Source organism: Phyllobates terribilis, unplaced genomic scaffold (assembly GCF_046119375.1).
Source record: "Phyllobates terribilis strain yellow unplaced genomic scaffold, ASM4611937v1 Scaffold_2__4_contigs__length_985480577, whole genome shotgun sequence".
Lineage (NCBI taxonomy): Eukaryota > Metazoa > Chordata > Amphibia > Anura > Dendrobatidae > Phyllobates > Phyllobates terribilis.
In genome coordinates this window covers 979,404,328-979,425,248 of record NW_027362762.1, presented here as the reverse complement: position 1 = coordinate 979,425,248, position 20,921 = coordinate 979,404,328, and the positions used below count along the sequence as shown (strand labels likewise).

At 53.3% G+C, this 20,921-nt stretch overlaps 1 protein-coding gene across 2 annotated transcripts in view; it reads left to right on the top strand.

Moving 5' to 3' along the window:
• The first annotated feature begins 2,705 nt into the window (after nt 1-2,705).
• The window catches only part of LOC141241447 (uncharacterized), a 221,284-nt gene continuing 203,068 nt past the window's right edge, over nt 2,706-20,921 (top strand). For both annotated transcript variants that reach the window (XM_073668769.1, XM_073668768.1), the window contains exon 1: nt 2,706-2,849. In XM_073668769.1, the coding sequence (XP_073524870.1) occupies nt 2,804-2,849 (46 nt within the window). In that variant the 5' untranslated portion in view covers nt 2,706-2,803. The remainder of the gene's footprint in view (nt 2,850-20,921) is intronic.

Sequence of the window (20,921 nt, the reverse complement as noted above, 5' to 3'; positions counted from 1 at the left end):
CTTCCATTATACTGCCCTGGGGCCGCACTCTTCCCGTGGGGAGTCACACTATCCCAGCTGCATACATCATCAGCCCCAGCGGTCTGCCTTGCAGCGGCGGTTCCTAATAACCGCAATCCACGGGTGGCGTAGTTGGACATCACTTAAAACTTATAAAGGGACTACCACTGGTCTGACCACCCTGAGCCATGGACCGGGTCGCCACTACTACCCCCATCGTTCCCCTATTGCCCGGATCCGAGTGCCCCACGGCCCAGGGGGCGAGTCAAAAGCACCACCGACAAGTGCGAGCTGATGTTGGACTGGCTGCCATTGCTTCTGCAACAAGCTGCATTAGAGCACTTCCTGGGAGAAATGACATGCAGGGTAGATACGGTTTCCCTCTATGCCAGTCCTTTCACCGAGCTAAATACAAATCTCAGCAAAAAAATCTGTGGACTGGCTCATTACCGTCCCTGGCCTCATTCACCTGTCCACGTGTTTATGGTTAGGTGGTCCTTCCACTGGGGAGGGCACGAGTAATGTTGTGGGACCCGTGCTTGTGGAAGGCGGAGACGACACCGGGAGAAACAGTGGCGGCTGGGGACCCAGTATGGACACCCGGCCGCCGCCGGCATGAGGTTATGAAAAGCTTCCGCCTCCACGAGCCTAAGAGGCAACATTTCAAGTGAAAGCAGCTTTAGAGGACTTCCTGGGAGAAATGACAGCTGGGTAGATATGGTTTCACCAAGATAAAGAATATGGCTGTGGTGAAATACAATTCAGCAAAAAAAGCTGTGGACTGGCTCCGTACCGTTCCTGGCCACATTCACCTGTCCACGTGTTTGTGGTTAGGCGGTCCTTCCCAGTAAGTGCACTGGGGAGGGCATGGGTAATGTTGCGGGACCTGTGCTTGTGGAAGGCGGAGGCGATACCGGGAAATATAGTGGCGGATGGGGACCGAGTATGGACACCCGGCCGCAGCCGGCATGAGGTTGTGAAAAGCTTTCACCTCCACAAGCCTAAAAGGCCACATTTCAAGTGCAAGCAGCTGTCAAAAATTTGGCAGTATAGTATTGCAGCCTGTGGGTGGGTGGCTGGCTGCATACTTGCGCTTGCATTCCAAGGAATGGGGTAGGGACAACTGAATGCTGCACTGGGACACGGACGTGGACGGTGATTGTTGCAAGTCTGCAGCGATAGGTGCATGGCTGGAGGCATCTTCGCATGTGCCAAGGATCACTTATGATGAGCACACTTTTAGACAGTCACCTGGGAGTCAGAGATGCTTCCAGGGATCTTCCCCATGCTGTTGCCATGTCTTTTCAGCACTGTATGCATGTGTCACACACCACATGGCCAGATAAGGTTGTAAAATGTTAAAATTACATTTCCCAGTGAATGCATTTGTCTTTGTTGAAAGCAATGCAAAAGTGCAAAAACGCATCAAAAACGCTACGTGTGAACATAGCCCAAGGTGTGGAGGGGTATTTTTGGTTTTGGTTATTTATTTTGCCTTATATACAAGTCATTACCTTGGAAAGGATGTTCCTTAACATATTTCACAGGAAAATCCATTTTGGTTTCGTTTTTGTTTCAGTCCGTAAAAGTGGCGTTGTTGACAGCAGTGACCTGGGAGTCAGAAATGCTTCCAGGGGTCTTCCCCATGCTGTCCCCATGTCATTTGAGCACTGTTCCCATCGATTTGGGCAATTTTTAGGCCTCTGTAGACCGCCGGGGGGAGCCGCCTGAAAAATGCTCGAGTTTCCCATAGACTTACATTGGGCTCATTGCTCGGGTCGAGCACCCGAGTATTCCAATTTGCTCGACCTGAGCAATGAGTACCCAAGCATTTTAGTGCTCGCTCATCACTAGCTATGTGCCCACGATGCAGAAATGAAGCGGAAAATTTCCGCTTCATTTCTGCATTTCCTTGCCAGTAAAAACGCATGCGGAATTTATCACGCGTTTTTGACGTGTTTTTGAAGCGTTTTGTACATGCAGAATTGCTAAGTATTTTTCTAAAGCATTGAGTAGGCAATTCCGCATGCGCAAACGCACAAATAATGGGCATGCTGCGGATTTTTCCGCATATAAAATCCGCTGTGGAAAATTCCGCAGCATGGGCACAGAACATTCAGATTGTCAATGGGGACCATGGGGCACGTACTACCAAGCGTTTTTCAAGCGTTTCCGCAGCAGAAATTCCGCAGCAAAAATGCTTGAAAAGCGCATCGTGGGCATGCAGCCTAAGACAGTTCTATCAGTATGTATATGGGTAATCTATGTCTGCCTTAGAGAAGAGAGCTGAGGTGTGCAGCCCTTATGGCAGCTCTACAGCCGCTGATCACTGTTGGAGTTTCTTCCCCCTGGGCAGCAGCTCCTGAGTTTGAGCATTTATGTTTCATGTCTATCTAGGTCCATTGTAGGAAGAAAGACTTCACACCGCAGGATGCAGCCGCCACGTCCGCAGCAGTTTCTCCTACTATCCTGTCTAGGGCTGGACATCAATTCAGAGCAGCGTCAGGTGCCTCATCTGCTGCAGAACCTCATAACACACACCTCGGGTCAGACCTTGTAACCATGGAGACACATAGCTTTACACATGACCTGTACGCACAAAACGTTTATTCTGTTGCCAGAATAAAACCAGAACCCGTCCAGAGCCCAGAAGCTGAGATCTCAGTGCGGTGTATACGGGATATAATGTAGCTGCAGATCGGCAGGAAGCGCGGCTCTTCTGGTGGAGACTTCTCCTTCTTCTTCCGCTTTTCACTTCTCATCAGAACTTCCCCTTTCACTTGTCAGTAAGAAGAGCAGGAATATGTGGCGTCTGTGCGTCCTGTGCGTCCTGCTGTCCCCGGTACAAGGTAGGTGATGATACAGAGGCTGGGGGTGTGCACGCTCAGGTGTGTACGATGTGCATGTGCACATGGAGGAGCTTTACTGTAGAGGCTGGGGGTGTGCACGCTCAGGTGTGTACGATGTGCATGTGTACATGGAGGGGCTTTACTGTAGAGGCTGGGGGTGTGCACGCTCAGGTGTGTACGATGTGCATGTGTACATGGAGGGGCTTTACTATAGAGGCTGGGGGTGTGCACGCTCAGGTGTGTACGATGTGCATGTGTACATGGAGGAGCTTTACTGTAGAGGCTGGGGGTGTGCACGCTCAGGTGTGTACGATGTGCATGTGTACATGGAGGAGCTTTACTATAGAGGCTGGGGGTGTGCACGCTCAGGTGTGTACGATGTGCATGTGTACATGGAGGGGCTTAGTACAGAGGCTGGGGGTGTGCACGCTCAGGTGTGTACGATGTGCATGTGTACATGGAGGGGCTTTACTGTAGAGGCTGGGGGTGTGCACGCTCAGGTGTGTATGATGTGCATGTGTACATGGAGGGGCTTTACTATAGAGGCTGGGGGTGTGCACGCTCAGGTGTGTACGATGTGCATGTGTACATGGAGGAGCTTTACTATAGAGGCTGGGGGTGTGCACGCTCAGGTGTGTACGATGTGCATGTGTACATGGAGGGGCTTAGTACAGAGGCTGGGGGTGTGCACGCTCAGGTGTGTACGATGTGCATGTGTACATGGAGGGACTTTACTGTAGAGGCTGGGGGTGTGCACGCTCAGGTGTGTACGATGTGCATGTGTACATGGAGGGGCTTTACTATAGAGGCTGGGGGTGTGCACGCTCAGGTGTGTATGATGTGCATGTGTACATGTAGGGGCCTTACTATAGAGGCTGGGGGTGTGCACGCTCAGGTGTGTACGATGTGCATGTGTACATGGAGGGGCTTAGTACAGAGGCAGGGGGTGTGCACGCTCAGGTGTGTATGATGTGCATGTGTACATGTAGGGGCCTTACTATAGAGGCTGGGGGTGTGCACGCTCAGGTGTGTACGATGTGCATGTGTACATGGAGGGGCTTAGTACAGAGGCTGGGGGTGTGCACGCTCAGGTGTGTACGATGTGCATGTGTACCAGGAGGGGCTTTACTGTAGAGGCTGGGGGTGTGCACGCTCAGGTGTGTACGATGTGCATGTGTACATGGAGGGGCTTAGTACAGAGGCAGGGGGTGTGCACGCTCAGGTGTGTATGATGTGCATGTGTACCAGGAGGGGCTTTACTGTAGAGGCTGGGGGTGTGCACGCTCAGGTGTGTACGATGTGCATGTGTACATGGAGGGGCTTTACTATAGAGGCAGGGGGTGTGCACGCTCAGGTGTGTATGATGTGCATGTGTACATGGAGGGGCTTAGTACAGAGGCTGGGGGTGTGCACGCTCAGGTGTGTACGATGTGCATGTGTACATGGAGGGGCTTTACTATAGAGGCTGGGGGTGTGCACGCTCAGGTGTGTATGATGTGCATGTGTACATGGAGGAGCTTTACTATAGAGGCAGGGGGTGTGCACGCTCAGGTGTGTATGATGTGCATGTGTACATGGAGGAGCTTTACTATAGAGGCTGGGGGTGTGCACGCTCAGGTGTGTACGATGTGCATGTGTACATGGAGGGGCTTAGTACAGAGGCAGGGGGTGTGCACGCTCAGGTGTGTACGATGTGCATGTGTACATGGAGGGGCTTTACTATAGAGGCTGGGGGTGTGCACGCTCAGGTGTGTACGATGTGCATGTGTACATGGAGGGGCTTAGTACAGAGGCAGGGGGTGTGCACGCTCAGGTGTGTATGATGTGCATGTGTACTTGGAGGAGCTTTACTGTAGAGGCTGGGGGTGTGCACGCTCAGGTGTGTACGATGTGCATGTGTACATGGAGGGGCTTTACTATAGAGGCAGGGGGTGTGCACGCTCAGGTGTGTACGATGTGCATGTGTACTTGGAGGAGCTTTACTATAGAGGCAGGGGGTGTGCACGCTCAGGTGTGTACGATGTGCATGTGTACATGGAGGGGCTTAGTACAGAGGCAGTGGGTGTGCACGCTCAGGTGTGTACGATGTGCATGTGTACATGGAGGGGCTTAGTACAGAGGCTGGGGGTGTGCACGCTCAGGTGTGTATGATGTGCATGTGTACATGGAGGAGCTTTACTATAGAGGCTGGGGGTGTGCACGCTCAGGTGTGTACGATGTGCATGTGTACATGGAGGGGCTTTACTATAGAGGCTGGGGGTGTGCACGCTCAGATGTGTACGATGTGCATGTGCACATGGAGGGGCTTTACTATAGTGGCTGGGGGTGTGCACGCTCAGGTGTGTATGATGTGCATGTGTACATGGAGGAGCTTTACTATAGAGGCTGGGGGTGTGCACGCTCAGGTGTGTACGATGTGCATGTGTACATGGAGGGGCTTTACTATAGAGGCTGGGGGTGTGCACGCTCAGGTGTGTACGATGTGCATGTGTACATGGAGGGGCTTTACTATAGTGGCTGGGGGTGTGCACGCTCAGGTCTGTATGATGTGTATGTGTACATGGAGGAGCTTTACTATAGTGGCTGGGGGTGTGCACGCTCAGGTGTGTATGATGTGCATGTGTACATGGAGGGGCTTAGTACAGAGGCTGGGGGTGTGCACGCTCAGGTGTGTATGATGTGTATGTGTACATGGAGGAGCTTTACTATAGTGGCTGGGGGTGTGCACGCTCAGGTGTGTACGATGTGCATGTGTACATGGAGGGGCTTAGTACAGAGGCTGGGGGTGTGCACGCTCTGGTGTGTACAATGTGCATGTGTACATGGAGGAGCTTTACTATAGAGGCTGGGCGTGTGCACGCTCAGGTGTGTATGATGTGCATGTGTACATGTAGGGGCCTTATTATAGAGGCTGGGGGTGTGCACGCTCAGGTGTGTACGATGTGCATGTGTACATGGAGGGGCTTACTATAGAGGCTGTCGGTGTGCACGCTCAGGTGTGTATGATGTGCATGTGTACATGGAGGAGCTTTACTATAGAGGCTGGGGGTGTGCACGCTCAGGTGTGTACGATGTGCATGTGTACATGTAGGGGCCTTACTATAGAGGCTGGGGGTGTGCACGCTCAGGTGTGTACGATGTGCATGTGTACATGGAGGGGCCTTACTATAGAGGCTGGGGGTGTGCACGCTCAGGTGTGTATGATGTGCATGTGTACATGGAGGAGCTTTACTATAGAGGCTGGGGGTGTGCACGCTCAGGTGTGTACAATGTGCATGTGTACATGTAGGGGCCTTACTATAGAGGCTGGGGGTGTGCACGCTCAGGTGTGTATGATGTGCATGTGTACATGGAGGGGCCTTACTATAGTGGCTGGGGGTGTGCACGCTCAGGTGTGTACGATGTGCATGTGTACATGGAGGGGCCTTACTATAGTGGCTGGGGGTGTGCACGCTCAGGTGTGTACGATGTGCATGTGTACATGGAGGGGCTTACTATAGAGGCTGGGGGTGTGCACGCTCAGGTGTGTATGATGTGCATGTGTACATGGAGGAGCTTTACTATAGAGGCTGGGGGTGTGCACGCTCAGGTGTGTACGATGTGCATGTGTACATGGAGGGGCTTACTATAGAGGCTGGGGGTGTGCACGCTCAGGTGTGTATGATGTGCATGTGTACATGGAGGGGCTTTACTATAGAGGCTGGGAGTGTGCACGCTCAGGTGTGTATGATGTGTATGTGTACATGGAGGGGCTTACTATAGAGGCTGGGAGTGTGCACGCTCAGGTGTGTACGATGTGCATGTGTACATGGAGGGGCCTTACTATAGAGGCTGGGGGTGTGCACGCTCAGGTGTGTATGATGTGCATGTGTACATGGAGGAGCTTTACTATAGAGGCTGGGGGTGTGCACGCTCAGGTGTGTATGATGTGCATGTGTACATGGAGCGGCCTTACTATAGAGGCTGGGGGTGTGCACGCTCAGGTGTGTACGATGTGCATGTGTACATGGAGGAGCTTTACTATAGAGGCTGGGGGTGTGCACGCTCAGGTGTGTACGATGTGCATGTGTACATGGAGGGGCCTTACTATAGAGGCTGGGGGTGTGCACGCTCAGGTGTGTACGATGTGCATGTGTACATGGAGGGGCTTACTACAGAGGCTGGGGGTGTGAACGCTCAGGTGTGTACGATGTGCATGTGTACATGGAGGGGCCTTACTATAGAGGCTGGGGGTGTGCACGCTCAGGTGTGTATGATGTGCATGTGTACATGGAGGGGCCTTACTATAGAGGCTGGGGGTGTGCACGCTCAGGTGTGTATGATGTGCATGTGTACATGGAGGAGCTTTACTATAGAGGCTGGGGGTGTGCACGCTCAGGTGTGTATGATGTGCATGTGTACATGGAGGGGCCTTACTATAGAGGCTGGGGGTGTGCACGCTCAGGTGTGCATGATGTGCATGTGCACATGGAGGGGCTCTACTATAGTGGCTGGGGGTGTGCACGCTCAGGTGTGTACGATGTGCATGTGTACATGGAGGGGCCTTACTATAGAGGCTGGGGGTGTGCACGCTCAGGTGTGTACGATGTGCATGTGTACATGTAGGGGCGTTACTATAGAGGCTGGGGGTGTGCACGCTCAGGTGTGTATGATGTGCATGTGTACATGGAGGAGCTTTACTATAGAGGCTGGGGGTGTGCACGCTCAGGTGTGTACGATGTGCATGTGTACATGTAGGGGCCTTACTATAGAGGCTGGGGGTGTGCACGCTCAGGTGTGTACGATGTGCTTGTGTAAATGGAGGGGCTTTACTATAGAGGCTGGGGGTGTGCACGCTCAGGTGTGTACGATGTGCATGTGTACATGGAGGGGCTTTACTATAGAGGCTGGGGGTGTGCACGCTCAGGTGTGTATGATGTGCATGTGTACATGGAGGAGCTTTACTATAGAGGCTGGGGGTGTGCACGCTCAGGTGTGTACGATGTGCATGTGCACATGGAGGGGCCTTACTATAGTGGCTGGGGGTGTGCACGCTCAGGTGTGTACGATGTGCATGTGTACATGGAGGGGCCTTACTATAGTGGCTGGGAGTGTGCACACTCAGGTGTGTGCGATGTGCATGTGTACATGGAGGGGCTTTACTATAGAGGCTGGGGGTGTGCACGCTCAGGTGTGTACGATGTGCATGTGTACATGGAGGGGCTTTACTACAGAGGCTGGGGGTGTGCACGCTCAGGTGTGTACGATGTGCATGTGTACATGGAGGGGCCTTACTATAGTGGCTGGGAGTGTGCACACTCAGGTGTGTGCGATGTGCATGTGTACATGGAGGGGCTTTACTATAGAGGCTGGGGGTGTGCACGCTCAGGTGTGTACGATGTGCATGTGTACATGGAGGGGCTTTACTATAGAGGCTGGGGGTGTGCACGCTCAGGTGTGTACGATGTGCATGTGTACATGGAGGGGCCTTACTATAGAGGCTGGGGGTGTGCACGCTCAGGTGTGTACGATGTGCATGTGTACATGGAGGGGCTTTACTATAGAGGCTGGGGGTGTGCACGCTCAGGTGTGTACGATGTGCATGTGTACATGGAGGGGCTTTACTATAGAGGCTGGGAGTGTGCACGCTCAGGTGTGTACGATGTGCATGTGTACATGTAGGGGCCTTACTATAGAGGCTGGGGGTGTGCACGCTCAGGTGTGTACGATATGCATGTGCACATGGAGGGGCCTTACTATAGAGGCTGGGGGTGTGCACGCTCAGGTGTGTACGATGTGCATGTGCACATGGAGGGGCCTTACTATAGAGGCTGGGGGTGTGCACGCTCAGGTGTGTACGATGTGCATGTGCACATGGAGGGGCCTTACTATAGTGGCTGGGGGTGTGCACGCTCAGGTGTGTACGATGTGCATGTGTACATGTAGGGGCTTTACTATAGAGGCTGGGCGTGTGCACGCTCAGGTGTGTATGATGTGCATGTGTACATGGAGGGGCTTACTATAGAGGCTGGGGGTGTGCACGCTCAGGTGTGTACGATATGAATGTGCACATGGAGGGGCTTACTACAGAGACTGGGGGTGTGCACGCTCAGGTGTGTACGATATGAATGTGCACATGGAGGGGCTTACTACAGAGACTGGGGGTGTGCACGCTCAGGTGTGTACGATGTGCATGTGTACATGGAGGGGCTTACTATAGAGGCTGGGGGTGTGCACGCTCAGGTGTGTATGATGTGCATGTGCACATGGAGGGGCTTTACTATAGAGGCAGGGGGTGTGCACGCTCAGGTGTGTACGATATGAATGTGCACATGGAGGAGCTTTACTATAGAGGCAGGGGGTGTGCACGCTCAGGTGTGTATGATGTGTATGTGTACATGGAGGAGCTTTACTATAGAGGCTGGGGGTGTGCACGCTCAGGTGTGTATGATGTGTATGTGTACATGGAGGAGCTTTACTATAGAGGCTGGGGGTGTGCACGCTCAGGTGTGTATGATGTGCATGTGTACATGGAGGGGCTTTACTATAGAGGCTGGGGGTGTGCACGCTCAGGTGTGTATGATGTGTATGTGTACATGGAGGAGCTTTACTATAGAGGCTGGGGGTGTGCACGCTCAGGTGTGTACGATATGAATGTGCACATGGAGGGGCTTACTACAGAGACTTGGGGTGTGCACGCTCAGGTGTGTACGATATGAATGTGCACATGGAGGGGCTTTACTATAGAGACTGGGGGTGTGCACGCTCAGGTGTGTGCGATGTGCATGTGTACATGGAGGGGCTTACTACAGAGGCTGGGGGTGTGCACGCTCAGGTGTGTATGATGTGTATGTGTACATGTAGGGGCTTAGTACAGAGGCTGGGCGTGTGCACGCTCAGGTGTGTACGATGTGCATGTGTACATGGAGGGGCCTTACTATAGAGGCTGGGGGTGTGCACGCTCAGGTGTGTACGATGTGCATGTGTACATGGAGGGGCCTTACTATAGAGGCTGGGGGTGTGCACGCTCAGGTGTGTACGATGTGCATGTGCACATGGAGGGGCCTTACTATAGAGGCTGGGGGTGTGCACGCTCAGGTGTGTACGATGTGCATGTGTACATGTAGGGGCCTTACTATAGAGGCTGGGGGTGTGCACGCTCAGGTGTGTACGATATGAATGTGCACATGGAGGGGCTTACTACAGAGACTGGGGGTGTGCACGCTCAGGTGTGTACGATATGAATGTGCACATGGAGGGGCTTACTACAGAGACTGGGGGTGTGCACGCTCAGGTGTGTACGATGTGCATGTGTACATGGAGGGGCTTTACTATAGAGGCTGGGGGTGTGCACGCTCAGGTGTGTACGATGTGCATGTGTACATGGAGGGGCTTTACTATAGAGGCTGGGGGTATGCACGCTCAGGTGTGTACGATGTGCATGTGTACATGGAGGGGCTTACTATAGAGGCTGGGGGTGTGCACGCTCAGGTGTGTATGATGTGCATGTGCACATGGAGGGGCTTTACTATAGAGGCAGGGGGTGTGCACGCTCAGGTGTGTATGATGTGCATGTGTACATGGAGGAGCTTTACTATAGAGGCTGGGAGTGTGGACGCTCAGGTGTGTACGATGTGCATGTGTACATGTAGGGGCCTTACTATAGAGGCTGGGGGTGTGCACGCTCAGGTGTGTACGATATGAATGTGCACATGGAGGGGCTTACTATAGAGGCTGGGGGTGTGCACGCTCAGGTGTGTACGATATGAATGTGCACATGGAGGGGCTTACTACAGAGACTGGGGGTGTGCACGCTCAGGTGTGTACGATGTGCTTGTGTAAATGGAGGGGCTTTACTATAGAGGCTGGGGGTGTGCACGCTCAGGTGTGTACGATATGAATGTGCACATGGAGGGGCTTACTACAGAGACTGGGGGTGTGCACGCTCAGGTGTGTACGATGTGCATGTGTACATGGAGGGGCTTTACTATAGAGGCTGGGGGTGTGCACGCTCAGGTGTGTACGATGTGCATGTGTACATGGAGGGGCTTACTATAGAGGCTGGGGGTGTGCACGCTCAGGTGTGTATGATGTGCATGTGCACATGGAGGGGCTTTACTATAGAGGCAGGGGGTGTGCACGCTCAGGTGTGTATGATGTGCATGTGTACATGGAGGAGCTTTACTATAGAGGCTGGGAGTGTGCACGCTCAGGTGTGTACGATGTGCATGTGTACATGGAGGGGCTTACTATAGTGGCTGGGGGTGTGCACGCTCAGGTGTGTACGATGTGCATGTGTACATGGAGGGGCTTACTATAGAGGCTGGGGGTGTGGACGCTCAGGTGTGTACGATGTGCATGTGTACATGGAGGGGCCTTACTATAGAGGCTGGGGGTGTGCACGCTCAGGTGTGTACGATGTGCATGTGTACATGGAGGGGCCTTACTGTAGAGGCTGGGGGTGTGCACGCTCAGGTGTGTACGATGTGCATGTGTACATGGAGGGGCTTACTATAGAGGCTGGGGGTGTGCACGCTCAGGTGTGTACGATGTGTATGTGTACATGGAGGGGCTTACTACAGAGGCTGGGGGTGTGCACGCTCAGGTGTGTACGATGTGCATGTGTACATGGAGGAGCTTTACTATAGAGGCAGGGGGTGTGCACGCTCAGGTGTGTACGATGTGCATGTGTACATGGAGGGGCTTACTACAGAGCCTGGGGGTGTGCACGCTCAGGTGTGTACGATGTGCATGTGTACATGGAGGGGCCTTACTATAGAGGCTGGGAGTGTGCACGCTCAGGTGTGTACGATGTGCTTGCGTAAATGGAGGGGCTTTACTATAGTGGCTGGGGGTGTGCACGCTCAGGTGTGTATGATGTGCATGTGTACATGGAGGGGCTTTACTATAGAGGCTGGGGGTGTGCACGCTCAGGTGTGTACGATGTGCATGTGTACATGGAGGGGCCTTACTACAGAGGCTGGGGGTGTGCACGCTCAGGTGTGTACGATGTGCATGTGTACATGGAGGAGCTTTACTATAGAGGCAGGGGGTGTGCACGCTCAGGTGTGTACGATGTGCATGTGTACATGGAGGAGCTTTACTATAGAGGCAGGGGGTGTGCACGCTCAGGTGTGTATGATGTGCATGTGTACATGTAGGGGCCTTACTATAGAGGCTGGGAGTGTGCACGCTCAGGTGTGTATGATGTGCTTGTGTAAATGGAGGGGCTTTCCTATAGTGGCTGGGGGTGTGCACGCTCAGGTGTGTACGATGTGCATGTGTACATGGAGGAGCTTTACTATAGAGGCTGGGGGTGTGCACGCTCAGGTGTGTATGATGTGTATGTGTACATGGAGGGGCTTAGTACAGAGGCTGGGGGTGTGCACGCTCAGGTGTGTACGATGTGCATGTGTACATGTAGGGGCCTTACTATAGAGGCTGGGGGTGTGCACGCTCAGGTGTGTATGATGTGCATGTGTACATGGAGGAGCTTTACTATAGAGGCTGGGGGTGTGCACGCTCAGGTGTGTACGATGTGCATGTGTACATGGAGGGGCTTACTACAGAGGCTGGGGGTGTGCACGCTCAGGTGTGTACGATGTGCATGTGTACATGGAGGGGCCTTACTATAGAGGCTGGGGGTGTGCACGCTCAGGTGTGTATGATGTGCATGTGTACATGGAGGGGCCTTACTATAGAGGCTGGGGGTGTGCACGCTCAGGTGTGTATGATGTGCATGTGTACATGGAGGAGCTTTACTATAGAGGCTGGGGGTGTGGACGCTCAGGTGTGTACGATGTGCATGTGTACATGGAGGGGCTTAGTACAGAGGCTGGGGGTGTGCACGCTCAGGTGTGTACGATGTGCATGTGTACATGGAGGAGCTTTACTGTAGAGGCTGGGGGTGTGCACGCTCAGGTGTGTATGATGTGTATGTGTACATGGAGGGGCTTAGTACAGAGGCTGGGGGTGTGCACGCTCAGGTGTGTACGATGTGCATGTGTACATGGAGGGGCTTACTATAGAGGCTGGGGGTGTGCACGCTCAGGTGTGTACGATGTGCATGTGTACATGGAGGGGCCTTACTATAGAGGCTGGGGGTGTGCACGCTCAGGTGTGTACGATGTGCATGTGTACATGGAGGAGCTTTACTATAGAGGCTGGGGGTGTGCACGCTCAGGTGTGTATGATGTGCATGTGTACATGGAGGGGCTTAGTACAGAGGCTGGGGGTGTGCAAGCTCAGGTGTGTACGATGTGCATGTGTACATGTAGGGGCCTTACTATAGAGGCTGGGGGTGTGCACGCTCAGGTGTGTATGATGTGCATGTGTACATGGAGGAGCTTTACTATAGAGGCTGGGGGTGTGCACGCTCAGGTGTGCACGATGTGCATGTGTACATGGAGGAGCTTTACTATAGAGGCAGGGGGTGTGCACGCTCAGGTGTGTACGATGTGCATGTGTACATGGAGGAGCTTTACTATAGAGGCTGGGGGTGTGCACGCTCAGGTGTGTACGATGTGCATGTGTACATGGAGGAGCTTTACTATAGAGGCAGGGGGTGTGCACGCTCAGGTGTGTACGATGTGCATGTGTACATGGAGGGGCTTACTACAGAGCCTGGGGGTGTGCACGCTCAGGTGTGTACGATGTGCATGTGTACATGGAGGAGCTTTACTATAGAGGCTGGGGGTGTGCACGCTCAGGTGTGTACGATGTGCATGTGTACATGGAGGGGCTTAGTACAGAGGCAGGGGGTGTGCACGCTCAGGTGTGTACGATGTGCATGTGTACATGGAGGAGCTTTACTATAGAGGCTGGGGGTGTGCACGCTCAGGTGTGTACGATGTGCATGTGTACATGGAGGGGCTTTACTATAGAGGCTGGGGGTGTGCACACTCAGGTGTGTATGATGTGCATGTGTACATGGAGGAGCTTTACTATAGAGGCTGGGGGTGTGCACGCTCAGGTGTGTATGATGTGCATGTGTACATGGAGGAGCTTTACTATAGAGGCTGGGGGTGTGCACGCTCAGGTGTGTACGATGTGCATGTGTACATGTAGGGGCCTTACTATAGAGGCTGGGGGTGTGCACGCTCAGGTGTGTATGATGTGCATGTGTACATGGAGGGGCCTTACTATAGAGGCTGGGGGTGTGCACGCTCAGGTGTGTACGATGTGCATGTGTACATGGAGGAGCTTTACTATAGAGGCAGGGGGTGTGCACGCTCAGGTGTGTATGATGTGCATGTGTACCAGGAGGGGCCTTACTATAGAGGCTGGGGGTGTGCACGCTCAGGTGTGTACGATGTGCATGTGTACATGGAGGAGCTTTACTATAGAGGCTGGGGGTGTGCACGCTCAGGTGTGTATGATGTGCATGTGTACATGGAGGGGCTTAGTACAGAGGCTGGGGGTGTGCACGCTCAGGTGTGTACGATGTGCATGTGTACATGGAGGAGCTTTACTGTAGAGGCTGGGGGTGTGCACGCTCAGGTGTGTACGATGTGCATGTGTACATGGAGGGGCTTTACTATAGAGGCTGGGGGTGTGCACGCTCAGGTGTGTACGATGTGCATGTGTACATGGAGGGGCTTAGTACAGAGGCTGGGGGTGTGCACGCTCAGATGTGTACGATGTGCATGTGCACATGGAGGGGCTTTACTATAGTGGCTGGGGGTATGCACGCTCAGGTGTGTATGATGTGCATGTGTACATGGAGGAGCTTTACTATAGAGGCTGGGGGTGTGCACGCTCAGGTGTGTACGATGTGCATGTGTACATGGAGGGGCTTTACTATAGAGGCTGGGGGTGTGCACGCTCAGGTGTGTACGATGTGCATGTGTACATGGAGGGGCTTTACTATAGAGGCTGGGGGTGTGCACGCTCAGGTGTGTACGATGTGCATGTGTACATGGAGGGGCTTTACTATAGAGGCTGGGGGTGTGCACGCTCAGGTGTGTACGATGTGCATGTGTACATGGAGGAGCTTTACTATAGAGGCTGGGGGTGTGCACGCTCAGGTGTGTACGATGTGCATGTGTACATGGAGGGGCTTTACTATAGAGGCTGGGGGTGTGCACGCTCAGGTGTGTACGATGTGCATGTGTACATGGAGGGGCTTAGTACAGAGGCTGGGGGTGTGCACGCTCAGGTGTGTATGATATGTATGTGTACATGGAGGGGCTTAGTACAGAGGCAGGGGGTGTGCACGCTCAGGTGTGTACGATGTGCATGTGTACATGGAGGAGCTTTACTGTAGAGGCTGGGCGTGTGCATGCTCAGGTGTGTATGATGTGCATGTGTACATGGAGGGGCTTTACTATAGTGGCTGGGGGTGTGCACGCTCAGGTGTGTACGATGTGCATGTGTACATGGAGGGGCTTTACTATAGAGGCTGGGGGTGTGCACGCTCAGGTGTGTACGATGTGCATGTGTACATGGAGGGGCTTAGTACAGAGGCTGGGGGTGTGCACGCTCAGGTGTGTATGATATGTATGTGTACATGGAGGGGCTTAGTACAGAGGCAGGGGGTGTGCACGCTCAGGTGTGTACGATGTGCATGTGTACATGGAGGAGCTTTACTGTAGAGGCTGGGCGTGTGCATGCTCAGGTGTGTATGATGTGCATGTGTACATGGAGGGGCTTTACTATAGTGGCTGGGGGTGTGCACGCTCAGGTGTGTACGATGTGCATGTGTACATGTAGGGGCCTTACTATAGAGGCTGGGGGTGTGCACGCTCAGGTGTGTACGATGTGCATGTGTACATGGAGGGGCCTTACTATAGAGGCTGGGGGTGTGCACGCTCAGGTGTGTATGATGTGCATGTGTACATGGAGGAGCTTTACTATAAAGGCTGGGGGTGTGCACGCTCAGGTGTGTATGATGTGCATGTGTACATGGAGGAGCTTTACTATAGAGGCTGGGGGTGTGCACGCTCAGGTGTGTACGATGTGCATGTGCACATGGAGGGGCCTTACTATAGTGGCTGGGGGTGTGCACGCTCAGGTGTGTACGATGTGCATGTGTACATGGAGGAGCTTTACTATAGTGGCTGGGGGTGTGCACGCTCAGGTGTGTACGATGTGCATGTGTACATGGAGGGGCCTTACTATAGTGGCTGGGAGTGTGCACGCTCAGGTGTGTACGATGTGCTTGTGTACATGGAGGGGCTTTACTATAGAGGCTGGGAGTGTGCACGCTCAGGTGTGTATGATGTGCATGTGTACATGGAGGAGCTTTACTATAGAGGCTGGGGGTGTGCACGCTCAGGTGTGTATGATGTGCATGTGTACATGGAGGAGCTTTACTATAGAGGCTGGGGGTGTGCACGCTCAGGTGTGTATGATGTGCATGTGTACATGGAGGAGCTTTACTATAGAGGCAGGGGGTGTGCACGCTCAGGTGTGTACAATGTGCATGTGCACATGGAGGGGCCTTACTATAGTGGCTGGGGGTGTGCACGCTCAGGTGTGTACGATGTGCATGTGTACATGGAGGGGCCTTACTATAGAGGCTGGGAGTGTGCACGCTGAGGTGTGTACGATGTGCTTGTGTACATGGAGGGGCTTTACTATAGTGGCTGGGGGTGTGCACGCTCAGGTGTGTACGATGTGCATGTGTACATGTAGGGGCCTTACTATAGAGGCTGGGGGTGTGCACGCTCAGGTGTGTATGATGTGCATGTGTACATGGAGGAGCTTTACTATAGAGGCTGGGGGTGTGCACGCTCAGGTGTGTACGATGTGCATGTGTACATGGAGGGGCTTACTACAGAGGCTGGGGGTGTGCACGCTCAGGTGTGTACGATGTGCATGTGCACATGGAGGGGTCTTACTATAGTGGCTGGGGGTGTGCACGCTCAGGTGTGTACGATGTGCATGTGTACATGGAGGGGCCTTACTATAGTGGCTGGGAGTGTGCACGCTCAGGTGTGTACGATGTGCATGTGTACATGGAGGGGCCTTACTATAGTGGCTGGGAGTGTGCACGCTCAGGTGTGTACGATGTGCATGTGTACATGGAGGGGCCTTACTATAGAGGCTGGGGGTGTGCACGCTCAGGTGTGTACGATGTGCATGTGCACATGGAGGGGCCTTACTATAGTGGCTGGGGGTGTGCACGCTCAGGTGTGTACGATTTGCATGTGTACATGTAGGGGCCTTACTATAGTGGCTGGGGGTGTGCACGCTCAGGTGTGTACGATATGAATGTGCACATGGAGGGGCTTACTATAGTGGCTGGGAGTGTGCACGCTCAGGTGTGTATGATGTGCATGTGTACATGGAGGGGCTTACTATAGAGGCTGGGGGTGTGCACGCTCAGGTGTGTATGATGTGCATGTGTACATGGAGGGGCTTACTACAGAGACTGGGGGTGTGCACGCTCAGGTGTGTACGATGTGCATGTGTACATGGAGGGGCTTTACTATAGAGGCTGGGCGTGTGCACGCTCAGGTGTGTACGATATGAATGTGCACATGGAGGGGCTTTACTATAGAGGCTGGGGGTGTGCATGCTCAGGTGTGTACGATGTGCATGTGTACATGGAGGGGCTTACTACAGAGACTGGGGGTGTGCACGCTCAGGTGTGTACGATGTGCATGTGTACATGGAGGGGCTTTACTATAGAGGCTGGGCGTGTGCACGCTCAGGTGTGTACGATATGAATGTGCACATGGAGGGGCTTTACTATAGAGCCTGGGGTATGCACTTTCAGGTGTGTACTGTGACAGAGTCACTGGTATGATTCATGAGGGGAGGTATGTGTCGCACAGGTTGCTGGCCTGTGTGAACTGAAGCCAATAAACTTTCTGCCAGCGTGTTATATGCTTGGGGGTTAACTCTTTTAAAGGGTGTGGTTTTATAAATGACATAGAGATGGGAGGGATGTCATTCCCCATACCTCCACCGCAGGGTGTGGCTGAGCAACGTTTAAATGTTCAGTCCTGTTTTTTTCTCTCTGTGTTTTGTTTGGAGAGACAAGGTCTCCAGACTGGACAGCCATAGCTCAGGAGGGAGCTGAAGGCTGGAAATGACTTGTGTGTGTGACCCGCACACACATATATGGACTGTGCTATAGTTTATCTTTTGTTTTGTTGTTTTGCCAAGTAAGGCTGTGTTTATTTTGCTGGAGTGCAGAGCTTTATGCTGCTAATAGAGCCTGCAAAGCAAACCCGGGTTCCTGAGTCTACTTCCGGAAGTGGCCGAGCGAGTCGTCCTACCACAGTTGGTGTGAGGGTGCTGGCAAGATTCCAGGAACACGTGTACCTGCCACAGGGACCGGTGGATGTCCTGGGTAATGGCCGCCAGCCAACCAGAGAAATCTGACAGCATGGAGGACCTGCTTAAACATCTGGTACAGGCACAGCAGTTGCAACAAACGCAGCACCAGCAACAGCTACAGCAACAGCAGGCACAGCAGGCGCAGTACCAGCAGCAGCACTTGCAGAGCCAGCAGAGCATGCAGCACAGCACCAGGAGATGACCAAACAGATCCAGTTGCAGCAAAAAGCGCAGCAGCAGCACCAGCAGGAGCAGCAGCAGATTCAGCTTTTGGCAGACGTCATCCAGGGCAGGGCAGCCGCCGAACCCCCAGGGCCAACTGATGACTCCCACGTCAGGAAGGCGGTAAGACGACGAAGGGCCATGCAGAAAATGACCCCCGGGGATGATGTAGAAGCATTTCTGACTGTCTTTGAGAGGGTGGCTGATAAGGAGAGAATTCCACCAGAACAGTGGGCAGAGGTTCTGGCGCCATATTTGTTGGGTGAACCCCAGAAGGCATATTACGACTTGGCACTGCAGAATGCCAAGGAATACGCCAAGCTAAAGACAGAGAACTTAGCACGCCTGGGAGTGAATATGGCAAAGAGCCCAACGAGTCCACCAGTGGGCATATGCTAGCGGCAAAACCCCTCGCTCGCAGATGTTTGACCTACTGCAACTCGTTCAGAAGAAGTCCTCCACTCCAGCCCAGATGGTCGAGCGGATGGTGATTGATAGATTAGTTCACTCCCTTTCCAAGTCAGTACAGACTTGGGTTGCCCAGGGCAATTCCCAGAATGCAGAAGACTTTATTGGCCTGGTAGAGAGGTACCAGGTGGTGGAGAAATCCCTCGGGAAACCGGAAATAGTCACTTCTCCATACTGGGATACCCAAAAATGGGCGGGTTCACCACGGAAGGGGTCTTGAGCCACCATTGGGCGGCGTCCCACTCCTACTGAAGGTGGCACAAGGACTGTTGTTAAAGATATAGTCTATTGGCGGTGTCACAACCCTGGACACATTGTCGCCCGGTGTCATATGTCCCCTGAACCCATGGACTGCAGCCTAGGAAGACGGAGTTCCTATTATGCTTATCCAGCCTGCAGTGCGGACTGTCGACCCGGCGAGTGGCCACAGGCATATGCCTTATCCATTAATGGAGTAAAGTTGCTCGAACTGTTGGGCTCTGGGAGTCTGGTGACCTTAATCAGAGCTACCATTCACCACCAGTTGATCCCTTCCAAAACTGTGAGCGTTCGGTGCATCCATGGTGACGCCAAGGACTATCCTGTGTCTACAGTGACAGTGGGAACAGACTGTGGGCCCAGTCCCACAAGGTTGGGGTGGTTAAGGACCTGATACATCCCGTCATACTGGGCCATGATTTTTCTTTATTTTGGGACTTGTGGGGGAAGGGAACCGGAATAAGTAGCATGAGGAAAAACCAGATCCCTGGAGAAACCCCCCCCGATGAAGTCTCAAGTGGATGAGTTCCCACTTTGCTTCCTTGCTGACGATGAGGGCGAGACGGTGAACGAGAATGTCAACCTCCCCGAGTTAGATGTGTCCAGAGAGAACTTTGGGACTGCTCAAGTTCGGGACCTGATTTTAAAGGGAGTGTTTGACCAGGTTACTGTATGTAAGGGGTTTGCCCAAGAGCCGGGGGACGATACCAGGTTCCCCCACTTTGCAGTTCAGGGGGATTTTCTATTTCAGGTGGCTAAACGAAGGGGCGGTGAGACAGTGGAACAGCTGTTACTGCCGGGACCATACCGACGGAGGGTATTGGATATGGCCCATTCACAAATTCTGGGGGACACCTAGGGGTGGAAAAAACTCAGGACAGAATAGTGAGGAGGTTTTATTGGCCAGGATGTTACCGGGAGATCTTAAACTATTGTAGGTCCTGCCCCACCTACCAGATAACCGCTCCCACCTCCCACTTCCGTAACCCTTAGTTCCACTACCTGTGATAGAAGTTCCCTTTGAGAGGATTGCCATGGACCTCGTGGGCCCCTTAGTTAAATCGGCCCGGGGCCACCAATATATCTTGGTCATCATGAACTATGCGACCTGATACCCCGAAGCGGTACCCTTAAGGAACTCGTCCAGTAGGAGCATAGCTCTGGAGCTTGTCCACATCTTTGCCAGGACCGGCCTGCCGAAGGAAATCCTGATGGACCAAGGAACCCCATTCATGAGCAAGGTGATGAAGGAGCTGTGTAAAGTGCTTCCAATTACCCAGCTGCGAACCTCCGTTTACCATCCGCAGACCGATGACTTGCTGGAGCACTTTAATAAGACTCTGAAGGAAATGCTCTAAAGGGTCGTCGAGAAGGATGGTTGAGACTGGGACTACCTGCTCCCATTTGTACTGTTTTCCATCAGAGAAGTTCCCGAAGCCTGTACTGGCTTCTCTCCGTTTGAGCTTCTACATGGCCGGCATCCAAGGGGTCTCCTAAATATCGCCAAGCAAACCTGGGAGGCTGAGGTCACCCCTCACCAGAGCATCATTGAACATGTCGCCCAGTTACAGGAGAGATTGGCGAAAATGATGCCCATCGTGAAGGAACATCTCCTCCAGACGCAGGAAGCCCAGGCGAGGGTGTATAACCGGTCTGCAAGGCTGAAACAGTTCCAGCCTGGGGATCGTGTTCTGGTTCTCATTCCCACTGTCGAAAGTAAACTCCTGGCCAAGTGGCAAGGCCCGTATGAGGTGGTGGAGAAACTCAGAGAAGTGAACTACCGAGTCCACCAGCCTGGCCGAAGAAAGCCGCACCAAGTATACCATGTGAACTTGCTCAAGCCATGGCGGGACCGTG